Below are 20,247 nucleotides of genomic sequence, written 5' to 3'. Positions count from 1 at the left end.
CTCAGGATTTCCTGACTCCTGAGTCCAGCCCTCTCTCCACCATGGTTTTGGTGTTTCTTTTTTTCCCCTCACATTTATTTATTTTATTTTTAATTTATGGAATAAAAAAAATATTTCTATAACATGATATAATTAAAAAGATGATTGCACATGAAACTACAAATCTGTTATGTACAACCTGTTACTCCTTTTAAATATATAATAAAATTATCATGTACATTTCCTTTTTTTCTTCCCTCTCCTCCCCCTGCCCTAGAGATGGCTACCATTAGACACAAATACGTATATATATATATATTTTTTTTTCTTCCCCCCCTTGGGGAGGGTGAGGCAATCAGGGTTAAATGACTTGCCCAGGGTCACAGCTAGGAAGTGTCAAGTGTCTGATGTCACATTTGAACTCAGGTCCTCCTGACTTCAGGGCCAGTACTCTATCCACTGCGCCACCTAGCTGCCCCCAAATAGGTATACATATTTTAAATTATTCTATACGTACTTCTATTTAACAGTTCTTTCTCTAGATTTTTAAAATTTTTTTCTAATTGAGTAAAATAATTTTTTGGTAATTTAATTGGGATGGCATTGAATATATAAATTAGTTTAGGTAAAATTGGCATTTTTATTATATTGGCCCTGCCAAACCGTGAACAATTAATCTATCTCCAATTATTTAAATCTGATTTGTTTGTATAAAAAGTTTTTTTCTGATTGTTTAATATAGTTTGATACTTCTTAAACACTGCTCCTAGTAGCTTCTGTCTCCAGGCAGTCTCCAACTGTCTGCTGCTCCTCTGGAGCTGTGGGGCCATAGAGCTGGCAGCATCACCTGCTCAGACAGCTTCTCCGTATTTCCTTTGAGTCTTTATTAAGAAACTGGTGGGCGGAGTGTCCAAAGATCCTTGCCCTCAAGAGGCCCTGAGGCCTGGGCCTAGGAGTAAGGCCACAGTGCTGAGGAGGGGCTGAGGGGCTCAGGGACTCAAGCACCCCAGAGATTTGAAGGAGTGGTGCAGGCCCTTGCCTCTGAAGTGAGGGCACCACTGGACACCAGAGCTTGGCACGGGCCAAGGTGGCAGCTCTGAGTTGCCCCCTGGCGACCCTGCAATTCGGCCTTAGGCTGAAGCTCTTTGGTGGGAGAGGGGGCCTGGAGGAGTAGGAAGAGACTGGCAACCACTTACCCACCTCTGGGCCTCAGATGTCCTCATGTGTAAAATGGGAGTAGCACTGGCTCACTAGCTTCACCTTTTTGTCAGGCCCCTTCACCATCATTGTCACATTTGACCTTCGAGGCCTGGGGAGGTCAGGAGAACGAGGATTATTAGTGGCTTCTCATTCTAGATCCCAACTTAAGAGCTGAGGATTTAGAGTTGGAAGAACCTGAGAGAGCCTCTGATCCATCCTCTCATTTTACAGGTAAGAAAACTATGGCCCATTCAGTGTTCCGAAGGCTCTCCTAGCTTTGACAGTCTGGGTTCTGAGGGCCCACCCAGGTCTGACATTCATTGTTATAAAGGCCCTCCCAGCTCTGACATTCTGTGTTCTAAAACCCCCGTTCCCCCCACCCCCGCTTTGATATCCTGTGTTCTGAGGGCCCTGGTAGCCCTTAGATTATTCATTAACCCAGAAGAAAAGTTCCTAGAAAAGCTACATATCAATTTCACTTTATAAAAATGAAACCCCATTTTGTAAACAAACTCGTGTTCCCTGTTTACAGCCAGCTTTCCTTACAGGAAGGGGTCTGTGTGAGAAGCGTGTCTGATGTGTGAGATGGCCGTCTGAGTCACAAATTCCTGCTTCGTGAGGAGCCTGGCCTCAACATGGCCACGGGGGACCTGGAGGTGCTGGACAGGGGTCTGGGCTGCCCCGAGGCCATGGAGGAGCTGACCAAGTCAGTGGAGAGATCCAGGGAAGAATCACAGGAGGAGGAGGAGGCCGAAGGTACCTGGATACCTGGGGTGCTTCATGTTGGTGTAGGGTGGTTATTTTGTGTCAGACTCACTGCTGAAAGGTGTTTGTTAATGAAGCCATATCCGGAGCCCCCTGCACTGTGGAATCGCCACAGAGCCGTCCATCAGTCAGAGAAACCCTCTGCAGGCGTTCCCTGCATCATGGTTTCCGCACCTGCTTCTTCCTGTGGAATCTGGGACCCTTAGAATAATGAAATGCAGAGTGGGCTTGGGAGGGACCTGGGGCCCATGCAGCTGATCAGCCTGCCACTCTCTCCATTTTGTGGGATCTTTTAATCCATTCACATCTAAAGTGATAAGAGGTTTATATTTCCCTCCATTTGTCTCTCACATTGGTGTTATTCTGCATCAGGACTTGCCCCACTCTTCCTCTGTAAACACAACACTTTGTCTCTTCAGTTACTTTAGCTTAACCCAGGCCTGCACAAGCTGCAGCTACTTCAGCAGGCCCGAGGGTTTCCTCTACAAACAAAGGATATTTTCCTCTACATTTTTTGAGGGCTACCCGAAATCCTTTGGTGTGCCCAGGTTGTGCAGGCCTGGCTTAATGTAGTTTTTTTTCCTTCCTGCTTTTTGGTGAGGCGATCCTCACACAGCTAGGAAGTGTTAAGTGTCTGAGGCTGGATTTGAACTCAGGTCCTCCTGACTCCGGGGCCGGTACTCTATGCACTGCACCACCTTGCTACTCTTGTCTGAGGTGTTTGAAGAGCGAGTAATTTATTCAGATCTGGTTTTCTTTGTAGGAAAACTTCAAATGCATCTTTTTTATTGAACATCTATCTTTTTTCATTAATGGTCAAGCTCAGGTTTTCAGGGTATGTTACTCTGAGTTGCTCTTCAGAACACAGTATTCTTTTCCCTCCTGAGGTTTCTGGTGGGTGCCTAAGAGTCTTGTGTAATTCACATTTCCTTTCCTTTATATTTGAAGGCCTGGTTGCTCAAAGACTTTCTTGTTTGTCAGTGGTCGTTCAATTTAAGCATCCTGTATGTCTTGCAGTTTGTAGTAGAGTTTTTGAATCCTTATGTTGTCTCTCTGTATCCTGTCTTTGAGATCAATATGTTTTGCTTGTGTAGAGATCGTTTCCTTTTAATGCTGTTGCTTTTTGCCTCTCCTCTTCAAGATTGTCCTTCACTTCTGTGTATTTGCAATCCCAATCAGTTACTCTCTCTTTTGTTTCTTTGGTGTGACTGCAGGTTCAAGTTTTTCTATTCTGCCAGTTATTTCTTTTGTGCAGGCCATGAATTTTGCTTTCAGAATTCTTAATTCTCTTTTAAAACCATGTGGGAACATGCTGCTGGGGTTCCATGCTTTCTTGGGAATCTGCTGCCTCATCAGGTGCCTATTCATTTTCCTTCATCTTGCAATGTTTATTCATAGATGCCTGAACTCTTTTACCTGATCTGGAGGCCATATTCCTCTCTGTTATCAATATCTTCCCTATTGGTTTATCTGTTTATGCTCAAAGTTTTTAATGGAATTTTCTCCCTCTTGAGATCTTTGGTAATTTTAGTCTTTTTTTCTGAATGTTACTCATTTTCTGTTCTGTTTCTATTACTCACTTTCCGATTCCTTTTTCTTTGATTGTGGTTTCCCTAGGGGCTGGACCTCAAAACCGTCTTAGTCCCCTCCCATTCTTGGTAATTCACGTTTCACCAGGCTCCTTCTCTGCCCCTAACTGCCTTTTGGCTTGGGGGATCCATGCGCGCTCTGGCAACCTGCCCCGACTCCCTGTTCTTCTGTTCTCTAGCTGAGTATCATTGCCCTGAGTGTGGAGCATGGTGGTCCCAGCCTGAGCTTCTGCCTTTTGGTTTTCTGAGGGGGTGTAGGAATTGGGGGTGGGGCTGAGGGTAAGGGGATGGTGTTGAGTTCTGCCCTACCAGAGTGTGGTGAGCAGGGGCAGAGGGGAACATTAGGGGTTAGGGATCAGCCTTCTTTGCTGTTAGTTCATTGGGTTTTTACCTTGTTGGGGTCCATGGTGTCCTAAACCATGGAAGCACCTGGACCTGCTTTATCTCCCACGAATAATTCCTATTTTGGAGAGGTTTGAGAAGGAGTACTGATCAGAGCCCTTCATCTGGTGGGAAGCATCCCCCTGAGGCCATCTAGTGAAGCCTCCATTTGAATCTTCTGCTGGGGAGGCTTGGCCTACAAGGCCCTCTGCAGACTAGCCCCAGACTCTTTCCAGCCTTTGGTGTCACTCCTCTTTGTCACCAGCCACAGACAGCTGCTCTCGTGGCCCCCTTTTTTATCTCAGGAAAGGGTTTTGTTGGTCCTTGGACTAGAGCAATTCTTGAATGTGGAATGGAGAAAGGGGAAATGGGGCAGGAAGAAGAGGGGTGCAGGGGGCTGGCCCAGGCCTGGGGGGTAGGTGGCCTTACTCTACAGTGTCCTTATCTCATTTACCCAGATCTGTGTCCTCCCTAGGTAGTGAGAAGGCAGAAAGTAAAGAAGAGACGAGCAGCCAGGTGCAGGTGCAGGTGCAGGTGCAGGTACGTAGCCCACAGAAAGGTCTTTGGGTGAGAAGAGGACAAAAGCCAGGCTGTGTGGATTTATTTCAGTGTTTAGAGTCCCAGAGTACAGGTCCTCAGGGCTGAGAGGGCACAAAGCTCGCCCAGAGGGACGACAGCCTCCGTGGGGCAGCCCAGGACGCTGCAGACACTGGCCTGGTGGGAGCAGCCTAGGTGCCCCCCACCCCCACCCACAGCTGCCAAAGCCGAGGCCCGCTCCCTTAGCTCGGCCATGGGCTCTAGACGCCTTTTTCAGATTTGTTTCAGACTCCCCTTTATCTATACTCCATACCAGCCAAACTGGCCCTGTTTGCTTGGTGTTCCACCTCCTGCCTGTGTGCCTTTGCCTGGGCTGTGCCCCACTCCCGGAATGCCCTCCTCTCCTCCCCTCCACCCCTTAGAATCGCTCACTCAGCTCCTCCTCCAAGCCTTTCCCCTCATGATCAGCACTCTCCCCCCTCAAATTACTGAGCTGTTTACTTGGCGAATCCCAGAAAGGAGTGTAGTCGCCTTGAGTGTAGGCCCCTGAGCCTCCCGTGCAGCTGCTGTTTATTAAATGCTTGCTGAATTGAATGGAGCAGAGAACTGGGTGTTCCAGGCAGAAAGCCCAAGCCTCCTTGAAAACACAGGGGCTCAGATGGGGCCTGATGGGCGGCGTCTACGCATAGGACAGCGTACTGAACGTGGAGTCACAGGACCTGCGTTTGAATCCTGACTCCGCTCCTGAAGTCGCTAGATGACCTCGCGCAAGTTCGTTCCCTACTTTGGGCCTCAGTTTCCCTTTTCTAGAACAAAAAAAAAAAGCTCCTAGTCAGTGCAGGCTGTTCTCCTCATGAGGAGAGAGGCAGGGTGGAGGGGGGCAGAAAGCTGGCCACAGAGTCAAGGGGCTGACTCTCCCAGTGCCCCAGGACAGCTGTGATATTGGCCCAGCGGGTAGAGCTTCCTCACCCCAGGGTCCCCATCCCCAGTAAAATCACAGGTCTGGTAAAAAAAAGGAAAAAAAACCATTATTGGTCATTGTAATGGGCGGCTCTTGGGTAGCCGGTGGCACGGTGCCTAGAACACTGGGCTTGGATCAAAGTAAGACCTGAGTTTAAATCCAGCCTCACACCCTGGTGAGCCACTTCACCCCTGCCTGCCTCAGTTTCCCCATTGTACAAATAGGGATGAGAAGAGCAGCTGTCTCCCAGGGCCCTGGTGGGGCTCCGATGAGATAACCTTTGTAAAGCCTTTAGCACAGTGCCTGGAGCAGAACATTAATAAATGCGGGTTCCCTTCCCTTCCCTGTTTAACAAGCCTCTCCTCCAAGTCCCTGAGAAGTCAGTGAGTAAGGGCAACTTCACATTGCAGAAAAGACCTCACCAGGAAGTAGGAGCCCTGGGGTCAAGCCCTGCTTTCCCCCTTGGGCCTCAGTTTCCCCATCTGTCAGGTGGGGTGATGTCTGTCTCCCCAAAGAGGAGAGGTCCCCGAATGAAATAAACTGCCTGGACAGTGGGTTTCCCCTCCATGAAAGTCCTCAAGCAGAGAATGACTGAACATTTGCAGGTTATGGAAGGGGCTCCTTTGCTGGGTGTGGGAGGGAGGGTTCCTAGGGTCCCTGCCAGCTCTAAAAATCCTTTCTTCTATGATTCTGTGAAAGGGTCGCTTACTTAACCCGGCCCCACAGAAGGACTCCTAATTCCCTCTGACCCTCACCTACGGGAGATAGTGATGCTGGAAAAAATTGAGTATCTCCCCTGATGGCTGTGGCCATTTACCCCCAGGGCCTGGGGTAAGAAGCCAGTGGGGTCTAGGCCAGTGGGCTTGGTTCCTGGCACCAGGATCGGTCAGGGAAGTCAGAGGAGCCCCTAGAAAGAGAAAGCTGAGAAGCTCTTCAGAGGGGCCCGGGCCCTGGGAGCCTTTCACAGAATCAGAACATTCCCAGGGGAGGGGGGCGCCTTGGAGGGAATCCAGGGAGAGGTGGGGCCTGAGGCCGACCTTGTCAGCCAGAACACAGCACCCCTGTGCTTCACCTCTGTTGTGAATTCAGTCCTGGGCATGAGCCAACCAGGCAAGGCACCCCCAGGGCTCTGCTGCCCTGGGTCCGAGTCCTGAGGCCCGGGGAGCTTGGCCATGGGTGCGGGTGTCAAGACCTGGGTTCAAATCCTGCCCTTGATACTTATCATAGTAGGATCATGGTCAAATCATTTATCCTGTCTGGGCCTCAGTTTTCCTCAGCTCTAAAATGGAGAAGATAGAGTTCCTCTGGAAGATCTGGCAAGATCCAGTCAGGCCTGCTCCCCACACCTCATCGGTCCCCTCTGCCCCGGGATTGAGAGGGGAGTACAGCCGCCATCTCCCCAGCCCGTGCCTTGGTTTCCCTGGTGGCTGCGCTCGCTGCCTTCTCCACCATTCCCCGTCCCCATCCCATCAGTTTCCTTTTGTGAATTATCTCCTCCCTTAGATTGTAAGCTCCTTGAGGGCAGGGGTGGTCTTTGGTTTTGTATTTGTGCCCCCAGCACTTAGCACAGTGCCTGGCACATAGGAGGCACATTATAAATGTTTAGTACACAAGGCCTTTGAAGGACTGAAATACATCTGCAAAGTGTAAAAGGTTTGCTTTGCAAACCTTAAAACTCCGTGGAAATGTCAGTTACCGTCTTATTATTGTTATCATTATTATTATTATTAATAACCTTTCCTGCTGGCTGCTTCTTCCTGGGCTAGGGGCCGGCTGAGGAGGAGCAGGCCCTGGATGGGATCGGGGACGGTGCCAGGAAGCCCTCCAAGGTGAAGGCAGAGAAGGAGCACTTGGCCGACAAGGGGGGCTCAGGAAAGGAGAGAGGGAAGACAGCTGCAGGTGAGGCCCACGGGGCGGGCCGGGCAGGGGTGGGCTGTTAAAGGGTCTGGAGAAGGGCTGGCCGCCTTTGAGACGCAGAGCTGGGGGGTCTCAGGTCGAGCAGTGGGGTTCAGTCTGGCTTCACTGGGCTTGGAGTCAGGAAGACCTGGGTTCAGATCTTGCTTCAAGACACTTATTAGCCATGTGACCCTCAGCCAATCATATGGCTGCTCTCAGCCTCAGTTTCTACCTCTGTGAAATGAGGGAGCTGAATGAGGATGGTGTCCAAGGTCTCTCCCAGCTCCTGATCTTCTGTCGGAGTGGGGGTGACTTTGTCTAACTCCTGGTTGCTGGTTCCCCAGCTCCGAAGAGTGCCCCAGCTAGGAAGAAAACCAAGGGCCAGTCCCAGCCCCAGGTGAAGCCACAGCCCCGGGCACTGGGGCCCACGTTCGATGAGCTGCCTTGGGGAGAGATCACCCTCAACAAGTGCCTGGCGCTGGCCTCAGTTGTGGCTGTCCTCAGCATGGCCTTCCAGGTGTTCCAGGGTAAGCAGGGCCCAGGCCTGCCGACCCCTGCCCACGGCCGCTGAAGGGTGTCCGGAGGGACTGGAGGCTTGGCCCCAGCCCGTTTTAGACTGAAGTCCCTCCCTCTGCCCCCTCCAAGATGGTCTCTGAAGGTGGGGGAGGGGGTTGCTCACCCTGAGCTCTCTAATCCAACCCCATTCCCAAGGCACAGCCTAGCAGGAACTGACCCTGAGGGGGAGGGGAGACCCTGAAGGTGCTGTGACCCCAGAGATCACATGGGGGTCCCAGAAACAGACCCAGTACAAAGGGTGGGCCTTGTGTGGGGAGCCTTGGGGTGGACACATGTGGGGGGGGGGGGATTGGAGTCCACTTCAGATCATCAGCCTTCCCTCCGTGCATTGTTAAAGAGCTGTCACAGCCCAGGAGTTGGGGGGGTCCCACTTCTCACATTGCTGCCAGTGCTGAGGTGACTGCTGTGAGGGAGGGGCCCCTGGGCGGCAGGAGCAAGTTAGGGGTGGGGCTCCGACGTCAGTTCGAAGCAGGAATAAACAGACCTTCACTGGATTTGGTTGGGAGCCTCTGAAGGCTTGAGTGACCTTGGTAAGATCTTATGCCCTTAGGACACTTGCCCCTTCTGGAGTTCTCTGCTCTGAGGTCTGCCTGCGCTTTCGACTGGTTGGATAAACCCTGAGAGACCCCTGCCCCCTTAGGAGTGACATGGGATGGCTGAGCAGGAAGGCTGGGCCCCAGGCAGAGGACCCCACTAACCTATCTGATTCTCCTTCCTCAGATGTCATTGATGGGGAGGAGGAGGGCCCTGAGGCTGCCCCTGCCCTGTGGGCCTGGCCAGGCAGCAGTGCCCCGAGGGACAGCAGACCCAAGCTGGTGAGGAGGGGGGGAAGAGGCCTGCGTTCAGAACTGGAGGCTCTGGGTTCAGATGCCAGCTCCGCCGTTTTCTAGTCACCCAACCTCTGAGTGTTAGTTTCCTCCTCACTGAGGTACCTTCCGACTCTAAAGTCTGTGACCCTCGGGGGCTGTTTGGTCCCCTCCATTGGCCCCTGGGAGCAAGAGACCAGGAGGGCTGGGGCCCAGGCCCTCTGTGGCAGCCCCTCATCCTGGGCCTGAGGGCTTTCCCAGCATGGAAGTGACCCACCCATCAGCTTGGGTATGGAGAGGCAGGCCTGCCTGATGCAGCCACACCCCCAAGGTGAGGTTGGCTTCTCTCCTTCAAGCCCCATTAAAGCCCTGTTCCCCCGGGCCACCATTGACCTCCTCTCTCCTGTTCCACACAAGGGTGACCCTCTCATGACCCAGGCTGAGATCTGTCCAGGATATAGCCCAGCCACATAAGCCTGTCCCCTGCCCCTGGCCATTAGCTCAGCCAAGATCTCTGTTCCTCAAACAGCCCAAGCCCAGAGACTGGGCTAAGGCGTCAGCACCAGCCGCACCTCCAGGGCCAAAGCCCCAGACTGCCGTGGTCAAGGAGGCCTCACCCAAAGAGCCGGACACAGAGGGGCAAGAAGCGGAGGGTAAGGTGAGTCCTGGCCCGGCCCCAGAAGCAGCCGTTCTGCCTGAGGACCCCCGCCCCAGCTCCAAGGTGGCCAAGCCAGAGAAGCCGCCCTGGGCAGCGCTGCCCAAGAAGGAGGAGAAGGCCAAGGACAGGAAGGGCTTCCGAGAGGACAGGGCTGAGCCCCCGTGGCGGGAAAAGAAGGAGGGCGGCCATAGGCCGAGGCCGCGCCAAGAAGGGAAGGAGGAGGCCCCACGCAGGCCCTGGGAGCGGGAGCAGGAGCACAGGCGCCCTGGCAGGCAGGAGGACTCCAAGAGGGCCCGGGATGGACCCCGGAGCAAGAGACAAGAGCAGAGGGGCCGCGGGGGGCGCGAGGGGCGTGAAGACAGGGACAGGTTCTTCCCCAAACAGAAGCACCGGGAAGGAAAGCGGAGGGACTGAGGAGGCCCGAGGAGGCCCGTCCCTGGCTCCCAGAGGGCACAGCCCTGCGGCCCAGCAGCCGTCGGCCCTGGCCATCCGGCCCGGCCATTCCACCCCTGCTCCCTGCGACGTGTGGCCACCTGGGTTCAAATCCTGTGTGATTTGAGCAAGACACGTCCCTGAACCTCAGCTTCTCCTCCTAGAAAATGAGGACTGACCACCCCTGAGCGACTGTGACCGCGGAGGGGATTGCCGTGGGGGGGATCGCCGCGGAGGGCTGCGGGGGAGTGTGCAGCCTCTCTGGGTGGCCGAGAGCTGCCACCATGGCTGCGCCCCCAGCCCCTCCCCCAGCCTCCCGAGGCTGGTTCAGTTCCAGGTGCACGGTCTGAGTTTGTTATAAAGTGAATGTTTAAAAATAAAAACACCGTCGTTCAGGCTTATTCAGTTGCAGGATTATTTCTGAGCATACAAATGCCATCTGAACGCCTTCCACCACCCCAGGTCTGGGCCTGACCAGGAGCTCTGAGGCTGCTAATTGCCACGTCCTCTGCGTGGCCATCCATCTGAACGGCCGAGGCTCCCACTGTCCACCTTAACAAAAGCAGCTGGGAGAGGAGAAGGGAAGGAGGGCTGGGGGCCAAGTCCCTAAGGAGATCAGCTCTAAGGTCCCCGTGGCCAGGCCCCTGGGCCTGGGACGTCTCCCAAGGTCTGGAAATGGCTTTCTTTGCCTTTGAGAGTGGGAAGCACTCTGCTGATGGGCAGGAGGAGGAAGGAGGCCATTTCCCAGTTGGGGGAATTTCTCAAGGGAGGGTGAGCTTGCAGGAGAGGGCCGTGTTGGGCACTGGAGAAGGGACAGGAGCAAGAACAAGGGAAGGAGTGACAGGTTTGGGTGTGTTAAGCAGGGACTAGGTGGGCAGGGCACATTTTGGGGAGGTCTCTCCCTCCCTCTTCCCTCCCCCTTCTCTCCTGTCTCCTCCTCTCTTCTTTTCCTCTCTCTCTCTCTTTCTCTCCCCCTCCCTCCTTTTCCCCTCTCCCTCTCTTTTCTTCTCTTCCCTCCCCCCTTCTCTCCTCTCTCCTTTTTTCTCTCCTTTCCCCCGTCCCTCCCTCTCTCCTCTTCTCTCCTTCTTTCCCCCTCTCTTCTCTTCCCTTCCCCCCTCTGTCCCTCTCTCTTCTCTCTCTTTTTTCTCTCCCCCCATCCCTCCCTCTCTCCCTCTCTTCCTTTCTCCCCTCTCCTCTTCCTTCTCTTCTCTCCCTCTTCCTCCTCTCCCCTGTCTTCTTTTCTCTTGCTTCTCTTCTTTCCCTCTTCCTCCCTCTGTCCCATCTTCTTTTCTCTTCTCTCTCTCTCTCCTTCCTTCTCTCTCCCCCTTCCCCCCCTTCTCCTCTCCCTCTCTCTCTTCTCCTTTCCTCTCCTCTTTTCTCTCCCCTGCTTCCCTCAGCCCTCGTCCCAAGTCATCTCCCCACCATGGGCCAGACCACCAAGCCTAGAGGGGAGGAGCAGTAAGAGCAAAGCCAGTTCCATGCTTTGGGCTTTGCCCCCCAGAGCTCAGCCGTCCCCTACTCTCCTACCCCGTGAGTAGCCACAGCCTCAGCCAGATTCTGTGCTTTATTGGACAATGTTTTGGTTGGTCAGAATAAATGTGGGGCAGGGTTCTGGGCTCCTCAGTCACCACGCCACTCCCTGTGCCAGGGCTGGGCCGGATGCTTCCTGAGCACAAAGATCCCGTTTGGGTGCTGCCCTGACCAGCTCTGTGCCCAATCCCACCTCTCCCCACTGATACTGGTGCCCTGGGCTGCCCTCATGCCCAATCCATGCCCACGGGAAAGACCTGAATGGCTGCCACTCCACCTCCCTGCCCAGGGCCTCCTCTGGGCACTGGCTCAGTGAGGGTGGGGAGGTATGTGAGGGAAGGGAAGGAGGTGGGAGAGGGGAGAGGGCAGGCAGGGAACCAGTGGCTGCTGAGATGATGCTGGGAACCTCCCCATCTTTGGGGATACTGTGGGGATCGGGATCACCACTGATGGTGGTGAGGGGCAGCCTGCCCGGAATCCAGAGGAAGGTTCCAGTCGGGCAGTGGGTCAGGTGTGGGCAGTGGGGGCAGGGAGGTCCAGGCCCCTGGCCGGAGCTAGGTTGGGACAGGCCAATGATGTGGAGGCATCGATGTCAGGCTGTCGGGGCTTGGCTGGTGCTGGGGAGGACACGGGGGAGGGTGACGGGGCCCGCTGAGCCTACCGACAGCCACACTCCGTAGCTACCATGTTGGGCATGAGGCGGGCACTGAGGCCCTCTTCGGAGAGGCTGATGAGAGTCTTGCCAGCATAGGCAGTGGGCACGCAGCAGGGAGAGCGACCCAGAGGTTCCCCCCTCTCCTGCATCTTCAGCAGCAGCACCACATGGTTGTTGTAGTTGGGGCTGCGGTCAGACTGGGGCCAGTGGCAGGGGCCCTGGCAGTTGTTGGCCATGTAAGTCTCGGGGATGAGGACAGATCGCTCGGCCCGTAGGTCCACACTCAGCTCTTGAAGCCGGCACGGACTGTCACCTCCAAGCCTGGCACTTCGGAGGGCCCGGGAGGCCTTCTTTCGCTCTCGCCACTCAGCCTTCAGGCTCTGCAGGGCCTTCAGCAGCAGCAGGGCCCGGAGCTGGCCGGCCGGGGCCTTGCCCTCGGCCTGGTCACCGCTGCTGCTGTTGGTTGGGGCTGGGCAGAGGGCCAGGAGCTGGTGCAGGAGCTCAGCGTGGGGTTGCAGGGCAGGCAGGCCCAGCAGCTCCTTTGCCACAGCCTGCAGCTTGCCTGCCAAGTGCTGGGCCGGACCCTCCTGGGTCTGCCACCGTCCTGCCAGGCCTTCCAGCAGGGCTGGGCTTCCTGCTGGAAACAGCAGCAGCATGGGGTCCTCTGACTCCACCAGCCGCTCCAGGGTGGCAGGGTCCGAGAGGTTGAAAACCCAATGTGGGAGGGCCTCCAGGGCCTCGGGATCCAGGGCCAGACGCAGTGGGCGTGCGCCTGGAGGACCCAGGACTCCTCGGACCAGGCGGGTCAGGGTGTCCAGGAACGGGTCTGTGGAACCTGGAGAGGCTGCTGTGAAAGGCGGCTGGGAGGATGGCCTGTGGGCAAGGAAAACAAGGCTGGGGGTGCGGGGTGGAGGGGGGCTGTTCTCTAGCTCTAGGAGAGGGCGGGGACCCCTTAGGGCCCCCTAGCGGCAGGTTCCCCACCCCTGCTCTAGGCTCGCACCCTGCTCTTCTGTGACCCCACGGTGGCTCAGGGAAACAAGCCGCCGGTCCCCTGGCGTCTCAGCTCTCCTACCCATGCGATGGCCCTGCAGTCCAAGGAGGGGGGGAAGGGACCCAGGCTTGCCCACTCCCCTGAGGCCCCTGCACACCTGGGCAGGGGATACGGTGCCGTATCTAGCCGGCCCTCCGCTGGGAGAGGTCTCGGGTTGGGCTTGGCCCCCACGCTGTGCCCCTGCAGCAAGAGTAGGACCGGAGTCATCCTCGTGAAGCACTTGTGGTCCAGACCAAAGAGCAGGGCCTGGAGTTCTGGGGTGGCCAGAGAGGGGCCTACAGCAGCACATGGGGATGCAGTCTGGGGTCAGGCCGGTGCTAGAGACCCAACTCAGGTGTCCTGCTTCCCAGCCCCCACCTCCTCCCTGAGGCCCCCCGGCTCCACCTCAACCCCGCCCCACACGACTAAAAGCCTCCCAGACCCTAGGCCAGTCGTTTCCCCAGATGGTGAACCTCCATACCCGCTCTACCCCGGGGCTGCAAAGCAAGGGAGAGCCCACCACGAGCCATCCCGTCCACCGCCAGGACCAGGTACTGGGTGTCCAAGGAGAGACAGAGGCTCTGCAGAAACAACGGAGATGGGGGGGAGAAGATGCACTGCCTGCTCGGTCGGGCCAACCCCTCCCGCCAGAACCTCGGGCCCAAATAGATCTCAGCATCTCGGCTGCGGAAGGGACCTCAGAGGACCACCCCTACCTCCAGTGACCTTCCGAACCAGCTCGTTCCACCCTTGGACAGCGCTTCCTTATCTCAGACCCATTCCTCCCCCTCCCCAGCCTCCATTCCTGCGGATACTGCCTGGGGAGGTGGGAGTGGGACAGGGGGGGCGGGGGGGGCGGGGGGGTGCGCGCCCGGAACAATCCAATCCCAACTCCGAGGGCCCCAGGATCCTCTCTCCTCCGAGGCGGATGGCCTGGGACTGGAGGGTCTGAGATTCGACCATCCCAGGACTTGGCTAAGCTGCGTTCCAGTCAAAGAGCTGGGATGGGCAACCCAGCTCTGTCCTTGCTAGGCAAAGCCTTGGCATCCCTTGCAAGCTAGTTTAGGCACTGAGAACCACCCCAGCCCTCAGAATGGGAGTGTGAGTGCTTGACTGTCCATGGAGACCAGAAGGTTCTTCGCCTAAATCTTTGCCCCGACTATGGCTAGCAAGAAATTCAGCCCTCTTTTCAAATGTATATTCTGGGGGGGGGGGGGTTAGCCTCTTTTAGCCGGGGTCCCCCACAGAGGTTGAAAAGACAATGTTCCAGCCCTTTGTCTTTATCATTCTAGCTCCGGCCTCGAGACTTCCCCTTTCCACAGTCTCTACCTGCTGAGGTTGTAGTCCGGTTCCAGTGACCTGGAACTCCTGCCCAGGCTGGACTCCGCCTCTCCCAGGCCCGGGGTACAGCACCAGCAGGGCCAGTTCTGGGGTGCCTGCTCCTTGAAGCGATGGTGGGGGCTCCTGGAACCGGAGGCTCAGCTCCGGCTCCCACCTCACTGCAGGACGCAGACAGGAGTGAGGGAGCGAATGGGAGGGGGAAGCACCCCGGGGCAGGGGGGAGGAGTGCAGGGAGGGGGAAGCACCCTCGGGGCTCTCTCCTGCCAGGACAGAATGGGGCAGGATGGGCTCTAGGGGCCCCTTTCACCCTCTCTGGACCCACAGGCTTCCCAGCAAAAGGCAGTTGCTAGGGTCTCTCAAGCCCTACCAGGGAGAGGAGGGGGGACCTCTAAGATGATCCCGGTGCAGTGGGTTTGGAATGAGGGCAGTTAGAGGCCCTGAGTTCAAACTCCCAGGTCTGCCCCTTTACTATCTCATGTGAGCTTGGGCATATGGGTCTCAGTTTCCCCATCTGTAAAATAGGGGGAGGGGTTGCACGAGGTGATTTCTAATGTCCCTTCTAGTTCTCAGCCTGTAATCTGAGCCTCTGTCCTCCGAAGAATTCTGATTCTGCTCTTTAATTTCATCTTTTTCTCCTGAAGATCCTTAAACATTTTAGGCCGATAGGATTCTAGGTCTAGAAGGGGTCCAATTTAACTTTGGAAGGCTAAGCAGCTTGTCCCAGTTGTAACCAGAGGAGAGCTGGGCCTCAAACCCAAGTCTTCAGGCACTAAAAATTCAATGCTCTTTTCCCACTACACCCCACAGCTCCTACCCTGAGGAAGTGTAGTCTCTCCTACACTTTGTTAACAGCTCCCAGTGGGGACAGCAAGGGGCACTTCCTTCCTCTTTTATAGATGGAGAAATAGGGACTAGGATTAGAGAAGGAGACTGACCCCCAGGCCAGCTGCCTATGCCGACCCGACCTCAGGAAAAATGCGGATGGCTATTTTCTCCCATGAGGGGCCCCGTCCCTATGAGCTCTCGGCTGCCTCTAGCTTTCCCCTGGGTTGGGCTCTCAGAGCCAGGTCTCCCTGTCACCCCTAAGAGTGGCCAGGGAGGCCAGGAATGGGGCCTGGCATATAGAACTGATGACATTGCCTTCGGGAAGCAGGGTCTGGGGCTCTTTGCTGTCCCCCTACCCCCGAGTGCATGCCCTAGAGCAGACCACTGGGATCACTGGACAGATAAGAGGCTCTGGACCTTCTAAGACCAGCTGACCCCATCCTGTACATCACCTCCCACCCCCAGCTCTTATTCCCTCTCTTAGAGAGGCTTAGTGAGTAACATCTTAGACTTGGGTTTGAGTTCATCTTTACCAGTGACCTCAGACGAATCACTAGACTTGAGTTTTGAATTCTATACCTATATTATGGGGATAAAAATTCTGTCCTGCCACAGACCTTTGTTGCCCCCAACAGACACAAACAAAAAACAACAAAAAAGAAATCCCAAACCCCAATTGTGAAGACCAGAAAAAAATAGACTCAGCCTTCAATTATCTGTTTTGTGGATTATCCACAGCCTCCTCCCTAGTGTCCATCCAGGCCACCCACATGGTACTGGGAAGTAGTCAGGGCTGGACACAAGCCCAATCCACGGGGTTAAGAAAACAGCCACCTTATGCTATATTGAGAGGCAGCACGGCCTCCTGGGTAGCAAGCTGGCCTCGGAACCAGAAGACCCAGGTTCAAGTCGAGACCCTGAGCAAGTCACTCTCGGTGCCCTCGGCAGCTCACTCAGACTACAAGTCTCAGAGATGGTGCCAACGTGTGGTAGCAGAGGACGAGAATATCGTTTGTCAGTGAGATTGCAGGCCTAGTCTCTATCCCCATTTTGTATTTATTATCTGGTTTTTTTTCTATGGGCACAGGCCTCTTTCCTCTTGGGCCTTCAGCTTCCTTGAGAAAGGATAGAACTGAGGGGTCTCGGAGCTCCTTTCCAGTTTTCCAAAGGCTAGAACTGAGAACAGATGAGACACAAAAGCTGCCTGAGGCCTCCCCATTCAGAAAGGTGACTTTGCCGTGGGGCTGGGAGAGCCTGCTTCCAGCGTCAGAACCCAGGGCCCAAAACTTGGACCTTGTAACTCAGCTCCTGTTTCCATGATCTAGACAAACCCGTCTCCTTCCCCTGTTGAACTAGCCAGGGTTACTGTCTGGTGCTTGGAGCTCTGAAGCTGGTTCTTAAATCTAAAGGAGGGGGGGCGGGCAGCTGAGCCCAGGCTGGAATGGGGTTTGCTTTGCGTTGTAGCATTCTTAAAAACAGGTCTTCTTCACCCCTTTTTGTGTCTTGGACCCCTCCAGCAGGATGGTAATGCCTATGGACCCCTCCTGAGAATAATGTTTTCTTTAAAAACATTAGTTGAGGGGTAGTTAGGTGGTGCAGTGGATAGAACACCGGCCCTAGAGTCAGGAGGACCTGAGTTCAAATCCAGCCTCAGACACTTGACACTTACTAGCTGTGTGACCTGGGCAAGTCACTTAACCCCATTGCCTAGCCAAAGAAGAAAACAAAACAGAACAAAAAAAAACATTATTTGAAGGAAACATTAAAATTCATTTAGAGGTTAGTGAAAATAAAAATGTGCTATTTCCCCCCTCCATTCAAGTTCACAGACCCACTGAAATCTATCCAGATTCCAGGTTAAGAACCCGTTTTAAAGCCTGGCCCTCAGAGACAATATCTGGGAGTTTCTTGAGAAGAGAGGAGACCAGCCCTAGACCAGCCCTGAACAAAGTCTAGCTGGTCAACTCCCTGGGCAAGCTGCCCTGGCATGCTACACACTGGGCTTGGAGCCCAGACCTTACCCTAGCCATCCCCCCTGCCCCACCCACTCAAGGCCTGATAAATCCGTTCTAAAGTCCAGAGTCTTAGAAACTTGGAGATCCCTGGTGCCATCATAGACAATGAACAAAGCCAACCATGAATCACTAATTCATAGGATGTTGGGGATAGAGATAATTCACAGGATCTAGGGTCTCACCCCCTACTTTTTTTTTTTTTTTTTTTTTGACAAAGGTCCAGAAAGGGGCAGCAGAGACACACTAGAGCTGGGACTCAAACCTCAGTCCTCTGATTCCAAATCCCAGGATTTGGGATAGGCCAGAGAACCAAGCTAATGCTACTGGCAGTTAGCTAGGAGAACCCTCTGAGCTGTAAGAGGCTGGCATTCCTCTTTCTGGGACCCAAGTATCCTGGACCACCCCCTCCATTAGGACCTAGCCCCGGAGGCTGGCTGCAGGCTAGGGATCACTCCCGCCACCCCAGAATGTCCTCCAGCCTTGCCCCTAAGAACGTGCTGTGTATAGAGCACACCTACCTTCTTCCAGGTGGAGAACCACCAGGCTCCGCCCACCTGGCTCCACCAGCCATCCCCCCAAATGCTGCAGAGAGATGCGAGCTACTCCTGTGCCCCCCATGGGGCAGATCCCGAAGGCAGCCAGGTCCCGTCTGTCCCAGCGGGCCTGCCTCAGAGCTTCCACAAAGCCCCTCTCGTAGCCACTCAGAGCCCCCACCACCTGAAGGGGGTCTGTGCCCCCTTCGCCCCCCTTGCCTACTTTTACCCAGCACACCGGGTTTGTTAGGCCTCCCAAGGGCCAAGGGTGGGGCTTAGTTCCAGTCCATAGATCTGAGGTGCCGCTGTCCCGGGCAAACAAGGGCCAAGGGAGGTACACTTCACTCCCAGGGGTCTTTTGGCTCCTCGGGGATGACGCTCCATCATGAGGATTCACCCCATCTGGGTCAGCAAGCTCTGGCGACTTCTCCGACCTCTCCCTCCTCTGGTCCTGGGCCACCAGGCTCTTGGGCAGAGTTGGTAGTGGCATGGCGTCGGCATCCGATTGCCCCTTCTTGGGGGGCTCTGCTCTCAGCACAGCAACCATTGCTGACAGGAGCAGGAGCAAACCCAGAAGGGAATCCTTCATCTTGGGCCGGTTGTGACCAAGCCTTTGGCTAACTGGGGCTTTTATGAGATTAAGGTGGCAGAAATGCCTTCTCCAGACTGTTTATGAGGGAGGGAAGGATGACTATCTCTTCCCAGTGGAGGAGACCTTGAATTGACAAAGCAGAGTACATCCTTTGGGACCCTGGGAGGCCAAGAGTCTGGATGACAGGGGAGGCCCTTTCAAAGGGCTCTTTCTGTTCTATTTTTGTGCTGGGTATCTTGCTTCTTAGAAGCGATATAAACTTCAAGCTGTTGACCGGATTTGTCAAAATGCTGTCCTTGACTGATTTTCTAAAAAATGTGAGTGGGAACCTGAGCTGGGAGTGTATGGTTCAGAAAGGCTGAGGAACAAACATTGTGGGGAGGAGGCAGCTGTACCCAGGGCAGAGGGGCTGGAGGGAGGAAAGTGGGGGGATGCAAACCCTGGGGACCAGGAAGCCAGGGCCTTGTCTATGGGCTGTGTGCATTCACAAGTTTTCAGCAAGGCCAGCTATGGGTCCATGAGGGACACAACGGAGCCAGAAGCCTTGTTTTGGCAAGTTGAGCAATTGGCTTTTTTCAGAAGAAAGCCACTTCTACGGACAGTAACAGAGAAAAAAAGAGCTAGAAGAGGCCTTAAAAATAAACTAACAGGCCAAGTGGCAGTGAAAAAAGTGCTGGCTCTTGTGTCAGAGACCAGGGATTCCAACCTTGCCTCGGACGCTTACAACCTACATGACCAAGGGTGGGTCACTCATTCTCCCTGAGCCTCAGTGTCCTCATCTGTAAAATGGAGCCTCCTTCCAGCTCTAGATCGATGAGCCTGGTCAGTCAACGAGCATGTGTTTACTCTGTGTCATGCACCATGCAAGGCCCTGGGGATACAAGCAAGGAGCTCACCTTGTAGTGAGGGTGTTCCACACCAGGTACACAGAGCAGAAATGGGAGGTGATCTCAGAGGGAGGGAGGAGGAAGGGAATGAGCCATGGAAAGACCTTCTGTAGAAGGCAGGATGAAAGCCAGGAATTCCAGTCCAACCTCCTCATTTCATGGATGAGAAATTAAGATACTTGCCTGGAGCGACCTGCCTGGAGTGGGTATCCCAGACGAGATTTGAACCTGGGTCCTCTGATATTCAAACCACAGCATCACACTGCCTCATCACTTTGGATTGCCCTGGGAAGCCAAAAATCCCAGGAGTCCATATTGCTTATGTGAGTCACTGATAATCAGGTGGTCAAGGTGGAGCTGCCCTTGGGGTCTTAGTTCACAAAGGTGCCATCATGATGAGTGACATATGGTTGAGCAGTGACTATGGGTAAAGTGTATAATAACAATGGTGGCGATAATGATGTAGACCTTGAATGCAATCAAATGCAAAGATTTATGACATAAAATATACTTTTGTTGTTTGGTCATTTCAGTTGTACCCAACTCTTCGTGACCCCATTTGGGGTTTTCTTGGCAGAGATAATGGAGTGGTTTGCCATTTCCTTCTCCAGCTCATTTTACAGATGAGGAGACTGAGGCAAACAGGATGAAGTGACTTGCCCAGGTTCACACAGCTAGTAAGTGTCTGAGACTGGATTTGAACTCAGGAAGATGAGTCTTCCTGTCTTCAGGTCCAGCAGTCCATCTACTGTGCCACCTGGCTTCCCTTAAGATATACATTTTATAATAAAAAAAGATTAGAGAGACCAATGGTAGTGATAATGGTATAAAGTGTTGGTGATGAATGCAACTAAGTGCTAAAATGTATGATACATGCCAGACACTGGAGAAAAATGCTAGTGCTAAAAAGAATCTTCAAGGTCACTTCATAACTTAAAGAGAAAAAGGGGGCCCAGGAAGGTCAATGATACGCATCATAGAGAGGATGAACTAAGAAACCCTAATATACAGAAACAAATTCAATGCCCTGAGATTTGGTGGGACAGGATTAAAATATGA

The 20,247-nt window shown here is 54.2% G+C and overlaps 2 protein-coding genes across 11 annotated transcripts in view; one reads left to right on the top strand and one right to left on the bottom strand.

Moving 5' to 3' along the window:
• JSRP1 (junctional sarcoplasmic reticulum protein 1) overlaps positions 1 to 10,172 on the top strand; it is an 86,374-nt gene extending 76,202 nt beyond the window's left edge. For 5 of the 10 annotated variants that reach the window (XM_027853189.1, XM_027853184.1, XM_027853186.1 and 2 more), the window contains 7 exons: positions 1,336 to 1,410; positions 1,728 to 1,935; positions 4,390 to 4,454; positions 7,179 to 7,311; positions 7,653 to 7,835; positions 8,605 to 8,699; positions 9,220 to 10,172. In XM_027853189.1, the coding sequence (XP_027708990.1) occupies positions 1,815 to 1,935; positions 4,390 to 4,454; positions 7,179 to 7,311; positions 7,653 to 7,835; positions 8,605 to 8,699; positions 9,220 to 9,762 (1,140 nt within the window). In that variant the 5' untranslated portion in view covers positions 1,336 to 1,410; positions 1,728 to 1,814 and the 3' untranslated portion in view covers positions 9,763 to 10,172. Of the gene's footprint in view, positions 1 to 1,250; positions 1,411 to 1,727; positions 1,936 to 4,389; positions 4,455 to 7,178; positions 7,312 to 7,652; positions 7,836 to 8,604; positions 8,700 to 9,219 lie in introns of all 10 variants that reach the window. The other 5 variants (XM_027853194.1, XM_027853193.1, XM_027853195.1 and 2 more) reach the window with 2 other exon arrangements.
• A 1,163-nt stretch (positions 10,173 to 11,335) lies between these two features.
• On the bottom strand, positions 11,336 to 18,668 carry AMH (anti-Mullerian hormone). Its single transcript, XM_027853142.1, has 5 exons — positions 17,695 to 18,668; positions 14,325 to 14,494; positions 13,477 to 13,576; positions 13,114 to 13,291; positions 11,336 to 12,838 (listed from the first exon to the last, which is right to left on the bottom strand). The coding sequence occupies exons 1-5, from the start codon at positions 18,296 to 18,298 to the stop codon at positions 11,968 to 11,970; spliced, it is 1,923 nt and encodes a 640-aa protein (XP_027708943.1). The 5' UTR covers positions 18,299 to 18,668; the 3' UTR covers positions 11,336 to 11,967.
• Positions 18,669 to 20,247: the final 1,579 nt, after the last annotated feature.

Source organism: Vombatus ursinus, unplaced genomic scaffold (assembly GCF_900497805.2).
Source record: "Vombatus ursinus unplaced genomic scaffold, bare-nosed wombat genome assembly UNPS02009918.1, whole genome shotgun sequence".
Taxonomy (NCBI): domain Eukaryota; kingdom Metazoa; phylum Chordata; class Mammalia; order Diprotodontia; family Vombatidae; genus Vombatus; species Vombatus ursinus.
This window is presented reverse-complemented; position numbering and strand designations above follow the sequence as displayed.